This window comes from Ischnura elegans, chromosome 11 (genome assembly GCF_921293095.1).
Source record: "Ischnura elegans chromosome 11, ioIscEleg1.1, whole genome shotgun sequence".
Lineage (NCBI taxonomy): Eukaryota > Metazoa > Arthropoda > Insecta > Odonata > Coenagrionidae > Ischnura > Ischnura elegans.
Window position 1 is genome coordinate 85,987,801 of NC_060256.1, and position 22,184 is coordinate 86,009,984.

A 22,184-nucleotide genomic window follows, 5' to 3' on the forward strand; every position below is an offset into this window, starting at 1 on the left:
AATTGTGGTTGAGCCATTTTTTTCAATATTTCCCTTTTTCGTCTTTCCAGGCAAGCCGGAGCCGACTGTTCGCTGGTTGGTGGATGGCGAAACAATTGACGAGCAATACGAGCGCAACACAGGCGAGGTGATAGAGAACAGACTAAACTGGCCATCGGTGGCGAGATCCGCTCTTGGAGCCATCTTCTCTTGCCAGGCGTCGAACTCAGGACTGGCTGAGCCGAGGGAAACATCTCTAGTCCTCGAATTATACCGTGAGTATTCACTGCTGCCAGTGACTAATGAAAGAAACTGTCTATATGCTATCATCACCATCACTGGTATACAATACCAAGGTAAGTTGATAAAATATTCTCTTTTTTGACGACGAGTAAGGCTGTTTGAGGCAAACGTTTCGATGACTAGCTCCCTTATCGCCATCATGGCTAAGACTCCCTTGCTCATTGCCAGATAGTCAAAACCGAGAAGATTTTATCAACAGTATTCTCCGGCAAAACCTACGAACTTTTATCCTAAAATTAGTCTGCTACTCTCCACTAAAATCTCCTGCCAGCTAATATTCTTACGCCAACATATTTCTTCTCTTCCACATCCTCTTTTACTTGCTCAATATATTATATTCTAGTTCTTCCTGTATCAGTTTTGCTATCCACCTGTCATTCGACGATCGTCATCATGAGGACTAGTGCCTCAAGATATGGCCGATTAAGTTGTTTCGCCTTCCTGTCGAGTTTCTCAGCTCTCCCTTACTCCTATTTGATCCTTCTCATCACTAACGCGATCTATCCATTCGATTTTCATCATTGTTTTTCATTACTGCATTTAAAATCCCTTCACCCTTGATTTCTCCACTGTTGTCATTGTCCATCCCTCACTTCCTTAGAGAAAAATAATCCCAATGTAATTTATGGTAAATGTTGTACTTACAGTCATGTATTATTTCATAGTTGTTAGTTAAGTATTTTTTTGAGAAATGTTCTCTATCCCCGGGCTCTTCTACTGGTATCATAGATTCTAAGAGCCTAAAGGAGACATTAGTTGCCATGGCGGCTTACAATATTAGTTCATTCTATCAAATAAATCAATTTTTTCTTCATCACAGCCACTGTCAATTTAACTTTTAATTTCATCACCAAGTCTGTATTGTAGTTTACACTACTTACAGCCTTGAAAAAGTAAGAGTTTTGTAGATGTAACCAAAGGTGTGTCCATCTTAATTTTGACTAAAATTTAAGTTTACATTTAAGAATTTCTTCATAAGAAATATTCTCAGTTGATACTTTGTGGAAGTTGTTGAACTTCAAAATGATAAGCCGTTCAGTGGAAATTTTTAGCGAAATGGTGGTAAAACCTAGATAATGTCACTGAGCTGCTGAAACCCACTTCGGTTAACATTAATATTCGTGTGGAGTTAAAAATTGCGTTTTTTATGAAGCTAATATTTCTTCATTTGAAAATTAATCGCCAGGGATCGTTGTGTTTCCTAATTGGATTAATTATAACTTGATCAATGCATTATAAATTTGAACTTATAAATCTTAAATAAGTTGGTTGGATGTTTATAAATGCGTAATATGATTGGGATATTTTTATTTTTCTACCTTAGCTTTACAAACATTATGGTAGAACGAATTCGCAAATTTTATTGATTTTTTCTATCTGTCACACAAAAATTGGAATTAGTTTCTTTCTCTCATCCCTCTCAGAATCGGAAATAACTTGCCTAGATCTGTAATTTCATTGTTGCGTATTTATGCATGTCTACTCTCTGTCATATTGGTCTGAATCGATGATCAATTTTTTCTGAGCTCCAAATTAGTTGGGTGTAGATTAACTATTTATGCATGGGAAAAAAATACGGAATGCCAACAATGCATGAAAGACTGTGGAACTGATTTACTTTCTGAAAGCTGGAAACCTGTGGTGACATGAATCAGTTAATTGACTTTAGGAGTTGACTGCTTTCTTGTCATTAGTAAACCACTTAGTTCAAAAGAAGATACAAATATTAATGAGTGATAGACATAGGCGGATATAGGGTAAGGCACGGGGGCACATGCCCCCACAGGCCCTCAAAAATATGAAATATTTTAATAAAGTCCCATTATCATTGCATTCGTTTTGTATTACGAGGTATCCTTGTCCCCCCCCCTGAACAAAATCCTGGATATGGCCTTACTTGTGCTCCCCCCCCAGAAAGAAATCCTGGATCCGCCCCATTGCCAGATGTATTGCCCCTCACAAGGATAAATTATTTACCCTTTGTGAAATAGCAATAAAAGAATATTAAATGAAAAAATATGTACAATTTTAAAAGGCTTTTAATTTAAGACTACTTTTGAGTGGAAAGGGAAATCAAGAACCTTTAGACTGTGGCAGAATCGCACTAGACTGCTAATTTCCAAAAACTCCTTATCTTTTCCCCTCTAGACGATATATTTGGTCCGAGGTAATCTCAATACTACTAAAATTTTTATGATATTTGCTGTACACATGGTTTTTCCTGCAACAGATTACCATTGGCTACTCTAAAATAAATAAATGCATGTACTAGGCCTTGGCTGCATGAAGAAGTATACTTTTTAGCCGCTGGACTTTGTTTTAAATAGTTCCATTCTATTGTCTTTTCTAATCGGGGTACTATTTCTTGCATTGCTCAACAGTGAAGCCGCTGACGGTAAGGATTACGACCAAGACAACCCCACTGGTGGCGGATCGCCGATACGAGGTGACGTGCGAATCAGCGGGGTCGCGACCTCCCGCGGTCATCACGTGGTACAAGGGCAAGAGGCAGCTGAGGCGAGTCAAGGTGAGTGTGTACAACGTTCCGCGCAATCCATGAAATTGCGCTCCACTGAAGGTCACAATTGATTTAGTTAATGACGTAATTTTTGACAATTATTTGGCCTCGGTGATAAAAACAAAGCGTTCAAGGTAAATGAACGTCAACGGGCAGCTTACTCACTCACTCATTCATTCAGCCACAAGGCTGGTTTGGTAAGGTGAGGGTAGAGCTCACTCTGCAATAGGTCACAGCTGTGTAAACTTCACGGTTACTTTTTCATTTTTTTAAATGTTGATTCGGAGTGTCGAAAGCCTTCACCCGTCAAGCAATAACTGAAAAATATATTTAGATCCTTAGCCACAAGTGATAGTTTGTTAGGATCCAAGTCGTCCGGGCTTTACTTCGCGTTGGTCTATTTCTTCGGGCGACATCTTCGCCAGGATTGCAGTAGACTCGTTTAGGTCACTGAGTTTTTGCCACCTGATATACCTACCATCCTTTGGAGTCGTTTGTACAAAAAGTTAAAAATATTCTCAGTAAAGCAAAAACGGTAATATAAGCATATGGTATCACCTATTGTCTTTATGGATCCGAGATCTGGACAATAAACATAAAACCGGAAAAAAAGCTTTTAGAGTTCGAAAATAAAATTATACGTGCTCTTCTTGGATGATGCAGACCAAAAGTAAATACAGTTATCTATGAAAATCCCAATATCAACGCCCAAATTGAAAGAAAACAATAATTAAGATGGGCTTGTAAGGTGGACAGGAGGGAGCTGGACTGAACACTGATGATGGTGACAGAAAATCTACCCGGAGGCAGACGACCATTGGGGCGCCCAAGACTATGGCGTGGAGATCAAGAGCATAAGAATATGCTCAACGTAACACCGGAGTTGAATGTGCAGGACCAATCTACATCTACATAATACCCCCCTCAAGCCGCCTAAAAGGCGTGCGGCAGGGGGTGTTAGGACACCAGCCGTTTAAAGTAAAAAAAAGTGAAGTGCTCTAACGAAGTTGAGACAAGCGTTTATAAAAGTCCTTTATGGTTCGGGGGAAAAACGTTTTTCCTTATATATATCCGTTCGGCAAAACATCTCTCTAAATTTATCGCTTCTATCGGACCTGGAAATATAGCGTGGATCTAATATTATATTCTCTGTGTATTTAAGTTATCCATTCTACATTGTTCAAACAATCTAAGCCTAGAGCGCAGCTCCCGAGTCTCCACCGGCTCCCAGCCTAATTCGCTTAACATCTGGGTAACACTGTCTGTACACCCGTAGCAGTTTTTGACGCAACGTGCAGCCTTCCTTTGTATTTTATTCAGTTCGCGGATTAAGGCTTTCTGCGCCGGATCCCATACGCTCGCTGCATATTCAAGGTGCGGTCGGACGAGAGCGAAATTGCACCTTTCTTTTACTTTCTCATCCGAAAATCTTCCCACAATAAGCTTGACGAATCCTAATTTCTTCAGGGTTATACCGCAAATATTCTTTATATGTGGCAAATATTCTTTATACGGATGGCAAGCCGCTATTGGCGGTGACAAAAGCCTTTAGAATGCTATGGTAGACGTGATATATGTTATGCTTGTCATGTCGTTGGTTCAGTTAATGTGGGTCCAAAGATTAGAACTTGGAATGATGTAATTAATATGGTGAGGTGCATGAAGGGTGCTGCTGGTTATCATCTAACATATCGAAGAGGTAAACCAGTGATAAAAATATTTTGCTGTGCAAGTTACTGTGATGTTAAGGGTGAAAGACTCTCAAGGCCAGCTTATGTTGCCCAGATAGCTGAAGGAGCTTTTTCTCGGTACAGAGAGAAACAGGCCATTAGAGCTCTGTCTGAAGCTGAAGCAGAGTTAATATTACCTGTTGCAATGGAAAAAATGACATATACCAGGATTGGGACGCATAGGCAAAGTGAGGTTATGTATCATATCATCGGGTTTGGTTATCGCTCCGTGACCAAAACCGAGCCGAATGCACTCCCGGTGGAACTGTCGTCCGAACAAATGGACCAACGCGGAGTACAGCCCAGAAGGCCTTTATCTTCGCAGGTATCAAACGCTCAACTTCAATATTGCTATTAAAAATCCAAATATTTCGTAAATGTTGTAGACCAAAATTTCATAAAGATACTCATGCTTTTTCTTCACTGCGAGTGTTATGAACTATCGAAAATTAAAGTATTGATTGCTATATTGACCATATGAATGAAACGTTTGAATCTGACGATAAGGGACCCAAGAAGGATCGCGTTTCTATGCAATTTTCACATTTTTCCATGTCGGTCGTGGTCATATACCAAGGAGCCGAAAATTCATTTTTGCGTGTATTTACTTTGAGTTCGACACAAGGCCAATTTTAAGCAATTGGCACCTATGCCTAACTCTGGAAATATTATTTGCACAATTCGTAACTTCTAAAAGCCTTGACGCTAATGCTCTAATGATACTATGCAGAACTAGAAGATGATCTAGCCTGAAACCGTAAACTATTCGCAGCATCGATCACAGTTCAACGTGTATTTTTGGGCCATTATAATTATGTGTATCTTCGTAAAATTATGATATCGTATTCCAATTATAATTATGTAAATGAATTTATGTGCCACTGATGGCTTAATATGCAACAGAATATGTAACAGCAATTTTGAAATACTGAGAGCTTATCTTATGAAAAAATGGAATTATTCCCTTCGCTGTCTTTAATTTAAAGACATGATTAAAAATTTCGCTCCAGCTCTAACATGTAATTTGCACGGAATCACCGGGCTGTGCAAACTCAATTTGTGCAGTCGATAACTTCTAAGGGCCTTGATGCAAGAAGACGTCCCGTATTCTAATATTACTGCGCAGAGTCGTTGGCCTAAAACCGCAAACTCTTCGCATCCGCGATAAAAATGCACTCCGCTTGCCCGTCATCAAGGGATATGCTCTGGGAACTCATTAAAGACGCTAACAAACTGGTGACAAGAACTTTCAAAGCATTTCTCTCTGGCATTTTCTTAGTTAATCACTCTGGCGCCTCAGAATAAAAGGAGCTGAACCCGTTTGAAGGTTTTCCTTGATGCAATCGGCGGATGCTAAGGTGGGGAGGAGAAGATTTTATGCAAGCAACTAGTGAAGAGCGGCTGCTCTAGTTTCACGCTAGCTTCTGTACCTAGACTCAGGTGATGCAAAAACTAGTTTGTGAAAGATCCTCTGGAGTGTGAGGGCTGTAAAATGAATCCTTGATGTTCCATCCTAGTAGACCTTGTTGAGTGTCAGCTATGAAAAGATTACGCGTGGCACGAAATTACACGAGGCTTGAAAACATAAAACCATTGATACGGAAAGTCTAGCTTATTCTATGAATAAATCATTACTTCACATCTCATGATAAGGGTCTTGAATAAGTAATCAGAATTTAGAGGAAATTTCGGCTCTAAAATTAGTAATAAGCTCGATATAATATTAATCGAGAATGATGGAAGAAAATTCAAAAGCATTATAGTAAGTGGCATTGTTTGAAATAGACTTTAAGGTCCATAAAAAATATCCGTTTTCGTTAAAAAAAGTTATGCATCGAAAAAGATTTATCCGACTATGTAACTTCGTATGAGAAAAATTTGAATTTGTCAAAAATTTGTGATTGACTGGTTCAAAAGAAGTTATGATTTCCAAATTATATCCATGGGCATTTAAATGTTCGGAATTAGATTTATATTATGCTTGCGTTCATAAAATAATGCAGCCATGTAAAAACATTTATTTTAGTGGATTTAGATTTTTCATATTTTTTCTACTCAATTATTTGAATTAGCATTTAGGCATAACTTCCATTTGGGCAAAATATACGTGGCTTTAGAAAATTAGATCTCAACTTATCTGGTGGTTACCTTTTCCGCATTCTTAGAAAAGAATTCGACGTTTCGGAGATATGGTTTTTCGACGTAACCAAATATTTTAAATATTGTGACATTCATTGTTGGAAGACATTTGCATTCGTTTCGTGTGATATAAACATTTTTTCGCTGGCCTACAAAAAATGCTATTAAGATGAGCCTTTAAAGCACAAACATTTCACATGATAATGCAGATCATAGTTAGAAAATTAAGACTGAATATGCCATATCTAAATACTATGACTGGTATTTTCAAATTTTTTTCTAGGTTTTAACTAAGTATAAGAACATAAAAATCTTGAAAGGGATATTTGAGGCATTAATGAAAAATAAGGTTTTTTGAAACAAAAACTCAAGTCTCTTGAATGAAAACACATCTAGTATGGAGGAATTAATTTACTCCATTTCGGAAGGCAATTTATTTACCGAATGGATGCACGAAGGTAACTTTTAGGACTAATTACATTCTTTTCATTGTTTCACAGCAACAAAAAAGATTTCTCTATGAATTATTTGTTCTTTTTATTGGGAATGTTTTACGAGGTATAGTACAAGGAATACAAATAAATGATTTAGCTTTACATAATATTTACGGTGACTTTGGAATCATTTTAACCTCAATAACGGTTAGAAAAACCTGTGGAACGCTCAACTAAAAAAAAACAAATTTTCCTGTTAAAATCCGTAGATGATAGCTTAAATTGATACGCTGTAAAGAAAAATTGAAAAAACGTACATGTTAGGAATTTCATCTGACACATTCCATAATATTGACCCCAAATTTCCTTAAATTTCACTTGCCATCAGATTGTTTTCAGGTTTCCCACCAATTCAGTTTCTCGTAGCTTCCAACGTTTATGGCCTCGTCTTTCTTCGGGTATTTGTAACCTGAGGGCCCAGCTCTAAAGGAAAAAACGTCGGCAGTTGATGGACTACTTACAATTATCACATATTTAAAAAGCATAAATTGGCAACCTCTTTATCTTTCGTGCTTTTATAAAGTTTTCCAGGAAATAGAAATATAAATCAATTATACTGATTTAAACAGTATCATTTGGAATTTCTGTTCTGACGGAATTATAAATGTCGAGTGAGCCTGGTGAGTGACCTAGATAAATTTTAATGACGCTGCACGCCGAAAAAGCTTCAGAACCATCTTCAAATTTCATTACAATGCTAAATATGGATTTGATTTTGAAATTATTTGAAGTTTCAATTTACCCCGAAACCACCCTTTGGATATTTGGCAGAGTAGGTTATCACTATAGATCCAAATTATGCGATATAAAGTGGAGTGAAGGAAATCATGCTAAGGAATGTAAGGCTAGAGTTGAATGGTCATTATAATGGAGTTGAAATGAGATCTATAATGGATGTGATGGACCGAATAATTGGCAAAAGATGGGGCATGATGCTGACAGGACAAAATAAGATAATTTTGGTGATAATAAGAAGAGGAATTCGAGCGGATAATAGATCCCACTTGAAAAAAAACTGAATTTATCTGAGAAAATGCGATTGGCTTCCGACTGAAAATAAGTGGGAATGATTTTGACAGGTGTTGATTGGATTTTGATTAATTTGATAGAGGGCTGATAGTGACCAACTATGGCTGACCTATGAATAGATTTTAAATATTATGGAATTGGGGTTGGATAACTGTCACAGTCATCCACCTCCTAATATTGTGGTGATGGTTTTACGATGACGTTCTTGTAAATTGCTAATGGTTTGGAACTTTGAGGTAGTTGATAGACTAATCATGATCGTAAATTTACTTACATCCAGAAAAATTGCCTGTATTCATGACACGTGCGTCCCGTTGGTTTAAGTATAATTTCTTTTCCATTTGATACTTAAGTCATTCTATCTCCTTGATGTCAATATATAAAATGAAGAGTGCGCGTTGCAATAAAACATTACAGTTTTATCACTAGACTTGCTTTCCCAGAAGTTGACACAGCAGAAGGGCTGAAAGGCAGGCTTCGCCCAAACAAAAGAAAGACAAATCCAGAGCGTCAACATTTAAGATTTATGCATGAATGTATCTATATCGGTATTTTTGTAAATTAAATACATCACCGGCTTTGAAAATTTTCAATGCGTGTGAAATATGAAAAAGCATTTTTCATAATGAATCGCTTCCAACAAGTTACGCTTCAGACTATCAATTCAGTAGATGTGTTTTCCTCAATATATAACCTAATAATGGACAGTTCACGAATTTGAGAAATTTTTAGAGATTCAGTTTTTTTTCCTATGATTCGTCAAAAATAGTTAAGGTAATACCATCACTGAAGGAGTGAAGTATGATGCACAATCCATTGAAACGCTTCTATCCAATTTAAGTTAACTGAAGCGCTTTATAAGCATATGTAGGGTGAATGGTGGACCTAAAAAATTAATAATGTTTTCGGGCACCCTTAATGATATACTTCTGGATGAGTTAGGCGGCCCAGGGAAAGGAACTGGTCCCCTTACTTTGAATGAGTGACAGGTTCAGACGCCTTTGCCTTAGATCGAGGTGAGCTCTCTATCCGAGCCAACTTTCGGACACATAATCAGTGAGTGTATGAGCAAGCTCAACCAAGTATTTTTTATGTCACCGATTGTGATTTAATAAAAAAATTACTTTAAAAATGATGCATTTTCGACCTGAACATCAAAGGTAATTTTGGTTCCTGCTGTCATCGGTTGTCCATTGTTAAAATGTCGTGACACATTTTTCTTCACCCTGTATGTAATCATGAAATCTTATCGTAAATAAATTTTAAGAACGTCAGCCAAAAATACAAAACACGACTGCTCGATATGGGAGTAATATATCCTGAAGATATTCAGCTATGCTGGTGTATACCAATCGTTGCTTTCTTTCTTTCAGGAGGAGGTGCGGGAGAACGCCACTGTCAGCGAGTTGAGTTTCACCCCGACCACCGATGACGACGGCAAACACGTGACTTGCCGAGCGGAGAACCCCAACGTGACGGGCGCATACCTGGAAGATACCTGGAGGATAGAGGTTGTCTGTGAGTACATTTTGTTTATTCATAATCTGTTCATCCTAATATCGGTGTCCAAGTTCCTTCAACTCTCTCATTTCAGTTTGCTAGTATTGCTTGGGAAAAAATTTCTAAGGAGACGGTCTTATTGAAAAAATGAGGAATTTGTGAATATTTTGCGGTTTTTCTACAGCTCCACTAGTTTATTAATATGTGCCTATGAATAAAATCCGAAGATTCGAGCGTGATGGAGTGGAATTTTTCCATATTGAATTAAATACTTGCAAATTTCCACTATTATAAAATTTATTATTACCTAGGATTCAATGTTATTACATTTAAAGACCTTGAATATGATGTAGAAGCATTGAAAGCTAAGTCATAATAAATTTTGTAACCGCGGTAAAATGGCAAGAAATTATTCGAATATTTCCCTATGATAACTATGTGGAAATCTTATCTTATACATGTCTGAGGTATCTGATTTGAAAAAAAAATCACACGACCATTTCCAAATCTCGAATTTCCTTTTGAGTGTGTGTAAACGAAGTGATTTTGTGTGACAGAATCACAAATTAGTTACGTCATTCGTTCATTCATTAGGTAGCAATCATAGGTTCACTGTTTCATTCCTTTTCTCCCTTCCCTGAATTACGTTCTTCATTTTCCTCATGTCGTTCTCCCTATATCCCTCTTCATCTACCCTTTGAGCTCATTATTGGTAAGCCTTCCTCGGCGAACTTTTCCTTTAATTTTTATCCTCCATTACATTCTTCACGTAGCAAGTATTAGTAATAGTATTTATACTAGGGGTTGGTCGGCTGCGCCTCCAAAGTCAAGGGTTAAAACTTGTTTCTCATTTATTAAATTAAATTAACTTTAATCACTTATATACCTACTTCAGATGAAATTCGTTCATTTATTTTCCTCGCCATTTTCATATTGTCCTCAATGGAATGAATTCTAATTTGGTCATAAGGGAGGTGTATTTTAGAAAATGTATCACTTTATCAACCTTATGGTCATAATCACGGAGCACTTCCAGAGACCCTCAGATCTCCGGCTTTTCGCTGGAGGTCCAGTATTTATTATGCACTTCTAGGATGTGTTTGAAGGTAAAAGAGAAATAACAGTTGTCGCGGAGAGATCTCATCATCTCTTAATTAAAAATTATCCATGAAAGGAGCACAAAGACCTATGCTGATGCTTTTCATTGCCTCTTCCTCTCTCTTTTCCACACTAAATGACGAAATATCCGCCAATATGTCGCACTTCATAATATGAATTTTTTATGAGTGATATCGCGCCATGCCAATCTTGCAAAAAAGCTAGCATAAGGATGTTTCTATATCCTCATTCACTAACACCAGACTTCTGGCCTCTTTCTTCTCCCGAGTTCCATTTCGTTGAATAGTCAGATTTTTCTATTTCCTATGATTCCCAAATGTCCTGACTACCAAAGAAAATAAGCCGCAACAAGTACATGGTTGCATATATCTTGAATTATTGGGTAGAAACACGAGACATTTGGGCTACTCGAGGAGCCTGTGCAGAATAGATAGGAGTTATCGTCTATGGGCGTGATGAAATCTTTTCGAGTTTGGCACCGGGTAAGGTTGTTTAAGGCCAACGTTTCAGAATTGACAGTCTTATCCATGATGAAGATGAGGGGTTTCTCTCGAAACGTCGCGTCGGTCTTAAACGGCCCTACCCGTTGTCAAACGCGAGAAGAATGTTGGCCTTGGGAGTATCAATATAAAATACGAATATAAGTGATTTTTGAGCTAACATCATAATTTTTTGGCAAATTTATGAGGTAAAGTATCGTCATTTGTATATTTATGAAGTTAGTTCATTTATTCATCTGATTACAAAATGCCAGCTCTCTACCTTAAGTGAAATTCCCTTGAAAGAAAGTAGAAAAAAAATCGAATTGTAAAATCATCAACTGAAGTTCCGCGTCTTTTGACATAGTCTATCCACCGACAGGGACGCCGACTTGCGAAAAATATCGGGGGGGCCCAACCGGGGATCTGGGCCCGGGAAATTTTATAGGTAGTGAGTTTTAAGTTTTTTAAGCATTTTAGAAGAGTCCATTATTCCATTTTAGAAGAGTCATAGTATCAACATTAGAACCCTGAGAACTCGTATCTCGATATATCTGGACACTCCGGATATTGTTGCTTTAAAGATTCATCCTTTCCATCAAGATCAAACGTAGAAATTTAACAAAATTATATTCCGACCTCGTTAACCTGGCTAACATGGCTATGGGTCATTCTGAAGAAACAAGTTGATGTATCACCACAATATCTCACTGGATTATTAAATACGATCAAGAGAGCAACGTACCTATATATCTTCACAATCACAAGCGTTAAGTTTTCTGGGCGGAAATGGGTTAGTATAATTCTTTGAAATTCCACTTGAAAATCCTCCCTGAATATTTTAATCAGCTGCGGAATTTCTACTTCATGTTGTTTGCTTTTTTTATGGTGTCAGGACAAAAATTAGGAATGCCTCTTCCAATTCATATATTTGTTTAGAAGCATAGATGTTTTTATCGTTGCATACCTATTTAATGTATGGAGGATACCTTTATTATTTTTACCTTGAAAAAATAAGTTTAATTCACATATTCAGGCAAGCTCACATATATTTCATCTTTTTTCCTGCCTCAGTTTGATCATTTCAGTCTCGCATGAATAAGCAAACAGAGAATTTATCTTCAAAAATTTTTGGACTATTTATGGTGGAGTGGAAGGGCATTGAGAGCATTTTTAGTTTCATAGAATATGTGTTATACTCAATGAAGATGTTTTTATTGTATTTGAAATTAATTGATACAATAGAATCCTGTGTATAGATACTCATCAGAACTTAAACTTCAGTATAAAAACGGCCTAAATCTACACTTTTGAGTGATAGAAACGTAAATAATTAAATCGTAGTTGTCAGGCAAGCATTACACGTGGCGGAACTGTCATTTTATTGGATCAAAATGGGAAAAATTCAAATATTCATGGAAAGCCCCATTTCACGAAAGACAAAACTCATTTAAACAATGCAGAGTATGGAAATATTCCCTCAAGTACCACCTCTGGAAATATTTCGCGAGTGTAATAAAATAATTGCTTTTTTTCTTATTTGTTCATTGACCGCTTTAGCGCATCTTGTTTCAACCTCACAGCCACTTGAGTCGTGAGCAATAATATGTATTCAAGATATTTGCAAAGCCCAGAAAAAAATTATCCTGCAAAAGTATATTTCTATGCAACCATATCCGTATAAATTACTAGGTGGAAGAGGAATAGAGATTTATGCAAAAATAGCAGCAATCAAATCAAATGAAAATGACATTAAATTTCAAAATAAAGCTTATGGGGGCGCCATAGCGTTTGAATTTCCCAATTTAACGGTTCACGAAGGCCTCTAGCCGCAGCGCCGGGACTTGGAGACCTAAGCCGAAGCGCCTTGAGAGAGAAAGGGGAGGGGAAAGGCAACTCGCCTCCCAACTTCACCCAGGACGACTCCTGGGAGAAATTTGATACTCAAGAAAAATATGATACGGGTCGCTTGGTTAGGTCGGAGCTGATACGTGACACCTAAATGCCGGCGAGCCAATTAAAAATAGCAGAAGCCGTGGGGGCCGTGTTCTTCTCTCAGGCGCTGAAAAAATATGCCTGAGAATGAGAAGGTCCTTTTGAGTTAACACCTTTTCCGGATTTGCTGACGATTTTATTTATATTATGTAAGCAGGCATTTCGTCGATATCATGTTACAGACTTAGGTGGCGGCTAGGTAAAGTCCTCGCCTGCCATACAAGAAATCGCGGGTTCGAGTCCCACCTGGTTAGGTTTCCCTTATCCAGAGGTTGGTTGTTCGTGTAATTAATTGTTAAATATTTCCAATACCCAATATAAAATGGCTCAATATGATCTGTATTCGGTGTTTGGGAATAAAACAAAATTTAAAAAAATAAAATTTCAGTATTGATTTGTGGTTTATGATGTTATTTAGACGGAATGTGGAGTCTTTTTACGTAATAAAGATATCATCGCGCGCAGTTTTCGAAACGGAATGGAAAAACGGGTGGCAAGCAAAAAATGGAGAGGTTTCCCATTTGCTATATACTTAGGCGAAAAAAATTCAACTAACAAAATAAATTATTATTAAAATGTAACAATATATGTCAACTACCTTGCCGGAAAGCCACACTTGGATGCGAAAAACAATGGTTACTAAAGTTACTAGTAAAATATTTTTTTTATTAACACCGATGAAAAAAATTCTGTGGGAGAGCCGAAACCTGCGTTTCAAGACATAATTAGTACCTAGTTAATTAATAGCTGATTTTTGGGTCATCATTTTTTCCGATATAACTCTCATCATAAATCACCTCGCAAGCATTTTATATTTTGAAAAAAAATGCGATTGAGAACATGAAATTAAATATGAACCATTATAAATTAATATAAATACTTAAATCATTAGAAAACATAAGAAATAAATTCACCAGATCTACAACTAGTTTTTATTTGCGTTCAAGGGAAAAGTTGACCCCTTGATCATCACTGAATCTTTGCATTGCTGCTATGATGCGCAAGGATATGTGGTTTAGAAGCCCTTGAAGATCCACTTTAAATGTTTTTCTTCCACTGATGTCCCGTCTGGGTATGAAGATTTTTTTGCGTCTAGCCCTTTCATTACTAGGATAAAGCTGGTAGCTACAGAGCTTGGCAGTCTGACGAAAAATTTTGTTTAATTGCAATCAACAGTCGGCGAAATAGCTTCTTCTGGCTTCAGTGCATTTTGAACTGTAGGTATTTTTCTCCATTTCTGTAATATCCGTTTCCCTCTGGTGGGGGTGGTCGTGGTCATTTTCGTAATTATCTTCGTTGCCGCTTCATTCCCTTGCGAACGCAGTGTCATAGATGTGGCTAGCGATAGCTCAGCTACTGATGCTTTCTCAAATCATTCACTCTTTTTCTCTCATTGTTAGACCTATCACAAGACCTCTTAAAGTGTTGCTTAGGCCTTTCTTTGCTGCTTTACCAAGAAAAACCAGGAATTAGATAGCAATAACGATACAAAATCGCCTTGGAGGAACGTAAAGCCAATAAATACGTTAAACAATAATAGGTTACTACCTGAGGTTACTACCTACAAGGAGTCTCAAGGAGATTATTATGCAGGGCAGCTGGGCGTATCCTTCTCTCACCAACATCGACGTTTTTTTTTTCAAAGTTGCTGGCTCTCTTAAATTCGTTCCATTTCTGGAATTACGTATTGAAAAAGTATTTTTTATGACATACTGCATTATTTCCTTTGTCTTCACTTCTTGCTCCAAGTTGAACTTGTTGAGAAGACATTGAACGGTAAATTTATGTTTTGAGGACAACGAATTTCCACTTCCATTAACAATAACGTCATGTCTTTTTTCCGTGTTACTTTCATGCGGTCATTTTTTTATTATCCAAAATATCAACAATCTGAATCACCAAAGAAGAATATCGAAAGTAGAATAAAATTTCCTGCATAATACAACACATAAAATCATTGAGATATTTATCTAGGAAAACATGGGAACATTTTTATCATTGCGAGATATCTTCCAGTAGTGGTAGTTCGTCCTCAACGCTGAAATCTCACGCTCTAGGGGAAATAAACCTTGTTTCTTCGCTTCCGCAGCACGAGCACCGAGATCCTTTGGCCCTCATTAGTAAAAGCTGACTAATTTGCTCGGTAAAATCGTGAAAGGATTCTTTTCCAATCTATTGGGAAGAAGCATTTGTGGAAATCTCCGTTCGAGCCGCCTGGTAGAAGTCACCCGTATCGAAGAGAAGCGATCCTGGAAATGGCAAAAACTCTTCATATAACGAGGCAATAAAGCAATAAGTGGCATTTTTAAAACGGACAGCTATGCTTTGAGTAACAAATTTCATAAACGCTAAGTAAAAATCGTAAGACTGAGGTAGGGTTTACGGGCACAATAGGGATTAATACGGCCGGCAGGGTAGTGTTCGCCGCCACCCTTGAGCTCTTTCCAATGTTTGAGCTAATGGGAGCAATGAAAGACCTAGGAGAGTGTGGTTAGCAAAATGCGGGTGCATTGCGGTAAGATATGGGTTCTCCAAGAATAAGAAACTATTATCGGACGCTATTCGCTAATGGGTTAACATAAGTATTTGTCCTAGATGTAAAAGGTAGGTGATATATAGTATGGAACAGTTTAAATGGTTCCTGAATAAGAGGCTGATTTTGGTTTGAACACGCAGAAAAGATATGCTGGATATTTAGTTTAGCAGGGATTGAAAACAAATATCCAGATAAATATTTCCTCCGTGAAACCGTTGAAAGCCGTGTGAAACTGTAGAGGTGATGGGAGATATGATCATCTATACGAAGGTCAAGGATTAATCTATCACAAGAATTTGTCGGGAAATGGGATGAATGGTTTAGAAATGTAGAAAGGACAAATACTCATAAAATCGTTAATCTATTATATGAACCAATGTGTTCTGACGCTTAGCTTAAAACGCAGTCAATAGATTTTAAGAATATACTCCTTTTGTTATATATTGGAGAGCTACAAAAGGATTTTTCCACTATTGGGGTTGCTGTAACGAATTTTTAGAATCGTATGCCAAACAGACCTTTTTCTGATACTTTTTTAAAAATTACTTACACTCAAGATTTTGATAGATATAAATATGAAACTGATATTCTTATACCTCTGCGAGGAAAGGATCTGTTTTGCTAAATTTTTAATACGCCTCATTTTACTATGATCGTTGATTTTTTTAGACACAATAGTATCCATTTTTCTTATTTTTCAAAAATTAAAATAACCCGAAAAAACCGGGTGAAAACATGCATTCATAGCATATGCAAAAATGACATTGATTTTATCAATACCCAATTTTAACAGTAAGCCACCGCTTAAAGATATGCACATGCATAATTTTGTCTTCAATATTTGTTGGAAGAGGTGGAATCCTACTGGGTATAGTATTTGGCAGCTCATTAGGGTTTCCCGGGTTCAAATGCGAATGAAGCCTTCCGACAGCCCGAAACCAAAATCCTTGAAGTACGAGTTAACCCAGGGGAAAGAAATGGCCCTCCTACGCTAAATATTTGATATTCGAATACCTGTGGCTTATTCTGGAGAGAGCTCTACCCTCATCTATATATGGTTTTACCTACCTCTAGGTTGAAGCACTGAGTAAGGGAGTACATAGTAAAATTTAACGGGTCCCCTTCGATAGCATGCATTTTAAACCTACGACACTATTTTCGAAATCTATAGCATGCATTCTTCCACCGAAATCTTATTTTTGTTACGTGCAAAACTAATCTCCTCCTTATTAAGTAAGAATTAAACTCTATATTCGTGAAACTCTGTTTTTCATTTAATTATGACCAACGCTGTCACGATTATAAGCGTGGATCGACCATGAATCTGGGTCCATTTCAGTCTCTGCATATTTTTCAAATCTCCGACATATATATAAAAAGTCTCTTTTTATTCGCTCGCTCCTTTTTGTGGAATAATGTAAAAAATTAACCCATTAGAAGAGATGAAACGTCCTCGCAGGCAAGGCCGATGTGTGTGAGACCGGTACGCGAATCTGCTTTTCTGCATGTTTTTGAACTTTGGGTATGCGTTGGCTTGCGAGAAATACAAAATGTTTTTTGTGGGGGTCCCATTTCCCAGACGTAATTTCTTTCTTTCTCCATTTTTTATTTTACTCGCAGGGCCCATAAGACGCGAGAATTTTTGCGTGGCGCACCGTTCATCCGAAAAATTAATATTCTCATGGGTAGGAAAGAGGGAGGACAGAAAATTTCAGGGTAGCGGCCGGTTTAGGGAGATCCGTGGAAACCAACAAATTTTCCAGGAATATTTTGAAAGCATTTTATTTCCGTTTTTTTTTCATTTGATCCCTTCAAAAGGAATGTGTGCCAGCAATACCTTATACTCGGGGTCTCTCTCCTGGGGGAGTAGCCCCTCGGAGCCTTATAATACATGAAACGAGTTGGGAAAGGGTGGAAAGAATGGGCAAAAGAAGAGGGGGATGAATATTTATTTTTGAACCGCGTCCCTGTGTAACCAGCCCCTCTTCCCCTTGCTTTCGCAAGTGTTCTGGACACCCCTTCGTCCCTCTTAAAAATTATTATTTTTTCCCTTCCATTTCATTCCGAGGGTGGAAGAAAGCGAATCCAGTCGCAGTACGAGAGGGAAAAAAGGGGGTTTTAGGCCATAGAATTATATTTATACATATTCATTTCCGTTTCTCGTGTTCTTTAACAAGAGCGGTGTCGGAGGAGGAGGGTTCTGCGCTTTGGGTCGAGGATTTTTTTTATAAGTGTAAGAGGTATCGTGAGTGTTTTTTTTTCCTCAGGAATTCAAAAAGGGGGTGGTTTTTTTCACCCCTCGTAGTTTGCCTCCACTCAACCCCCTCCACTCCGACCTTTTAACCGCATTCCTTGAATTTTTATTCCGATACGTTACTCGGATATGTTGCTGTTAAAAAAAAAAAAGGAAAGGGGGTTCCGGAGACTTTGAATGTTTCCTCTCCTACACTTTTGCCCCACTAATCTCTCGCGTCGGGCGAATTACGTAGCACCCTGCATGTGTGCCTGGACTGTCGAAGCGCCCATGCGGTCCACACACCCTTTTGAAATGGTCAGTAGTGGGGAATGCATACTTTTTTGTTCACCCTCTTTCTTTCGTCTCTATCCCTTTGGGGGCAATCGAATCCAACCCTCTTTCAGACTCGCACCCCCCATCCCCGTTTAGTCCGTGAGGTGTTGCAAAGGCCAATGAATTTATTGCTCTTTGAAGAATAGTTGCCACTTTGACAGCGCACCCTGAATTCTCATGCAATCCTCTTTTATTTCCACTTTCCTAAACCTCCTCCCCTCTAACCTTTCCATCTTCTCCCTCCTCCTATAATGCCATAGCTCGGCGTAGGCTGTAATAGTTCGCTTCCCAGCTCCCAGCTTTACTTTTGAAGATCCCACCCGGAATTTCAGGTCATTTTGATGATTCGGTTCATATTGCTGTATTGAATTATCTTTTTGGCCTCAATACATATTTTTAGACTGCTATTTTTCGGATAAAGGGTATCTTACCACTGTTTCATCACTATGGTTCGGATGAAAATGTGTGAAAATTTTATTTATTGAAAAGGCTTTAAGATAATAATAATGTGTCACTATTACTGAGCATATAAATTATTGAACGAGTTTTAAAAAATACAAGGGAAACACAATGCAGCAATCAATCAAAGTAAAGGACCTTGCACGTGTATATATGTATTCAATTCAAAAGACCTTACAATATTTACTCAAACCTGAAATAAAAATAGAATGTTAACCTTTCCAACGCCTTTTTCACATGCCTTATCATTTTCATATTTTTTAAATAATTTCTATACTATCATCCAAGCCTTGATATTTGAAAGAGGTCGAAAAAGCAGGTCTTACATAATTTAAATTAAATAGAATAAAGTACCTATGCTCCAAAAAATATCAGTCTACAAGTCCAGTCACTAAACGACTCCTCGAATCATATTTGATGTACGAAATAAGTGCAAATCAAAAATTGGTGAATTTAACCAACCTCCATGACTAATATTGTTACGCTCATTTGATCGAGCCAAATCCAAGAATTCGACCGCGAGTGTAAAGCACAGGACATTTCTATAATCTGTAACGGAGGTAGTTTTACTCCATGAGTTTCGTTTCCATAACTTTTCTATCTTCCCTTTCGATCTTCTTCCTCCCAAAATGCTCCTTCGTGCACCGTTCATAACTCGACTTTCATGCATCGTTCGTAACTCGATGTTCGTGTACTTCCCATTCCCCGGATTTAGAGTTTCCGCGCTATCAAGTGTATGCAGTAATATAATTTAGTACCCTGTACCCATTTATCAATTATAAATTATCATATTATAATGAGTAGAATATATTTTCAAAGAAATGAGGGTAGGCTAGATAAATATAAGCTTGGTCAAAATAAATTTAAGATAAGCCAACCCCGTATATTTTACATTTAAAAGTAAACATTTGAAGTAATCGCAAAATTGATAGTTTTAATAAATAAAATTACATAAATGCATTAGCATGAACACGGAATGATAGGGGTAATGTGTTAACTTCACTACCCAGAGGCCCAAGTTCAAATCCCGGCTGTGGCTGAGATTATTCGGAGATTATCCCTTGTTGTGTTGTCTTGCGGTCAATTCATGTGCAACGTGTCCGTCGCATGGAACATGTAAGCCGTAGCCTCCCTGTCATCTTTCGTAAAGAGCAGACCAATGACAACACCGCGATTCTTTCCACACTTCCTTCTATATCCGCGTCTCATTACTTAATCTGTCGGTCGCCTTATCCAAACCTATCATGAGGTAGGATTTCCATTTCATCCTGATAATTTGGTTCATTCTATTTTGTTCGTATTTGCGATTGGCTCTTCGAGTCAGCGTCACTATTTTTCAGTCAGGCGTGGAGAGAAGCATTTTTCCTACGCGTCATTAAGGAATTGCCTACGCTAACGTCAACCACCACATAATTGCCCTACATAATTGCGATAATATAGAAACGACCGCGAACTTTCAAGGGACTTCTAAGTTCCACAAATGTTCCTCAACACCTCCTTTATTTATGCAATCAACATGAATTCATATCAAAATCTTACTTAGAAATTGATTTTTTGCATAAGATGAAAAGTTTAGCCACTGTTTTCTGAGGAGTAACCAAATGCGTCAAAATATTTTTACTGCAGCTCTGAAGCTAATTATTAATAGATTATTAAACGATATATTTGCATTTAACTTGAATATAGATCCATGTAATTAATAAATACCGGTTAAAACGTTCCGTTATAACTAAAAGCAAAGTTGGCAGACATCTTTCACCATTGAAAATTCTTTTTGGCATCCTTGCCGGGAATTTTCCGTCGGGAAAAAAAATTATTCAACACATACACGATATGAAATGGTTCAAAATGAGTGATGTATTGCTAGGTGTGTGAAAGACAAAAATGCTGACCGAAATGCTATCAAAGGATACCGATGCTGGCGCATTAGTGATTGTTATAACCAAAACAAAAATACTATTGATAAAAACGAGTAAATTATCTACGAAATAGTGCTTCACAAATATTATAGACTTATATTCAAGGACCAACTGCGAACTAGTCAACAAGGTACGTTTACGGAATCATGCGGAAGTGCATTTCAAGGACGGATATTCATTTTTCTAGATCCGGATTCAAAATTAGACCTCCCGATATGGTACCAGGGGTCCCACCACTTACTAACAAGACATCTTCTTCCTCTATCAATTAATTCGTCAGTAAATGAATATGCAGAGGTCTTTCATGCTAGAGAACACTCAGTGTGAAATCGGAAGTTCCTGGTCAAATTCTCGGAGAAGGCAATTTATTTTAATTATTTATAAAATCCAAAGATACAAGCATGATTGAATAAAATTTTTCCATATTGCAACACTTTCATGATAAGCAATTTCACAAGATATACTTTCTTTGGTATGAAAAGATTAGCTGACAGGGGAATTGAGTTAAGAGCTGCGTCGAACCAATCTTAGGATTATTGACCAGTGATGATGATGATGGATGATTTGGATATAAATTTCAATTTGTAAAACGGTGCTTATTTCAGCATGATATTAATTAATTTGGTTTATGCCCGTGAATTGCCCATTTCTATCATCCGTACACGAACGATAACACACGACCCTGGGACAGATGAACGTTACCATTTTCCCTCTCCACTGCCCATCCCTACAACGCGTCTTTCTCGCTCTGTGCCGCGGGAAAAATAATAACGTAACCCTTTTTTGCGATTGCACACCTCCCAGGGTTCCAAATATCTCCCCACCCCTCACCGCATGTGCCCGATGACCCCTTCCTCCGTCCTCGCTACATTTATCACGGCGAAATTTCTGCTTCTCTGGCGGAGTAAAAAAAAAGAAGAATAAGAATCATAAGTATAAAAAGCAGTCAGTCATCCCGCCTTTTTCGGCCTCCTCGCATGACCCAACTATTCTCTCGTTGCCTTTCACCCCGAGAAACAAAAGGGGAGCTATGCAGCACTTGTCACTTGCTCGCATGGTAATTTTTTCTCTTCTTCCGCATATCCTCTTGTTATTTCGCTTCTGACTGCTGAGGCGTCCACTGTGGGGTATGGGGGGTTAGGGTAGAGGGGGGGATGTTAGGGTCCCGCCAGGGTCTGTCTCTCCCCCCCTTTCACAGGTCCCTAACTATGGTTCCCAACTCAACCGTATTAAACGAGAGACCCCCACGATTAGGCAAGGGTTAAAAGAAATAACGTCAATGGTTGGCGCACCTAATGTGAATAGAATCAAGAGCGTGGAATCGATTGTCAGACGACGTAAAATAATATGAAAATACAAGTCAATTCAAAAACAAATACCATGAAATACCACAAATTGATATGTTTTTATATGCAT

At 37.8% G+C, this 22,184-nt stretch overlaps 1 protein-coding gene across 1 annotated transcript in view; it reads left to right on the plus strand.

The window, feature by feature from the left end:
* Positions 1–22,184, plus strand: part of LOC124167659 (neural cell adhesion molecule 1-B-like) — a 282,959-nt gene that overhangs the window by 137,695 nt on the left and 123,080 nt on the right. Inside the window, exons 4-6 of the mRNA XM_046545643.1 lie at positions 51–254; positions 2,664–2,809; positions 9,566–9,710. Of these exons, the coding sequence (XP_046401599.1) occupies positions 51–254; positions 2,664–2,809; positions 9,566–9,710 (495 nt within the window). The remainder of the gene's footprint in view (positions 1–50; positions 255–2,663; positions 2,810–9,565; positions 9,711–22,184) is intronic.